At 76.5% G+C, this 807-nt stretch overlaps 1 protein-coding gene across 1 annotated transcript in view; it reads left to right on the forward strand.

The window, feature by feature from the left end:
- The window catches only part of CR2 (complement component (3d/Epstein Barr virus) receptor 2), a gene marked incomplete at both ends in the record, with an annotated part of 13,570 nt that overhangs the window by 9,998 nt on the left and 2,765 nt on the right, over positions 1-807 (forward strand). The window contains one exon of the mRNA XM_012734963.1: positions 225-595. Coding sequence (XP_012590417.1) covers positions 225-595 — 371 coding nt within the window. The remainder of the gene's footprint in view (positions 1-224; positions 596-807) is intronic.

The raw sequence follows: 807 nt of genomic DNA on the forward strand, positions 1-807 counted from the left end.
GTCGCCCGGTCGCACGCCTGCTCTGCCCTGAGCCAGCTCCCACGCCCAGCTCTTCTGCGCCCCTGCACCCCTGCGCCCCTGCACCTTGCTGCCCCCCACTCGGCTGGGGCGCCTCCCGCCGCGCCTGGGGCCCGTGTGCTTGGGCCGCGGCAGGGACCCGGGCGCCTCCTGAGTGGCCTCGCGCTCTCCACAGCCGTCCAGTGTCCGCCCCCTCCAGCCATCAGCCACGGGCGGCCCACGGGGGCGCAGAGGGGGCCTTTCCTGTACAGCCACGAGGTCACCTACGCCTGCGAGCCGGGCTTCTCGCTCGTGGGGGTGCAGACGCTGCGCTGCGGCCGCGGCGTGGGGGGCCTGGGCTCCTGGAGCGGCTCCCCGCCTCGGTGCGAGGCCCCCAGGCCGCCGCACTGCCCGGCCCCGGAGGTGAGGCATGGCCAGGCGCTGGGCCGGGCAGGGCCCCCCCACCTGGTGGGCGACACCGTGCACGTCACCTGCGACCCCGGCTTCGTCATGAACGGCAGCCGTGAGATCCAGTGCCTCAGCGACCGTGCGGGGCGCCCCGCGTGGGTGCCGGGGGTGCCCTCGTGCATGAAGAAGGGTGAGACGCCGCGGGGGGCACGGAGGCGGGGGGAGGACCCCTCACCTCCCCGCAGGCCGGTGCGGGCGGCGCTTGGGTCTTCTCTGTCCGAAGGGCTTGGGTGCAACTGGCCCAGGTGCCTCGTGGGGTCACTGTCCGGCCCGCGTCGCCCGACGAGGCCGTGGCCAGGGCGGGCTAGCACGCGATCCGGGGCGGAGGGGCCTCGCCGGGCG

The sequence above is a fragment of the Condylura cristata genome, unplaced genomic scaffold (genome assembly GCF_000260355.1).
Source record: "Condylura cristata isolate star-nosed mole 26May11 unplaced genomic scaffold, ConCri1.0 scaffold00225, whole genome shotgun sequence".
Classification (NCBI taxonomy): Eukaryota; Metazoa; Chordata; class Mammalia; order Eulipotyphla; family Talpidae; genus Condylura; species Condylura cristata.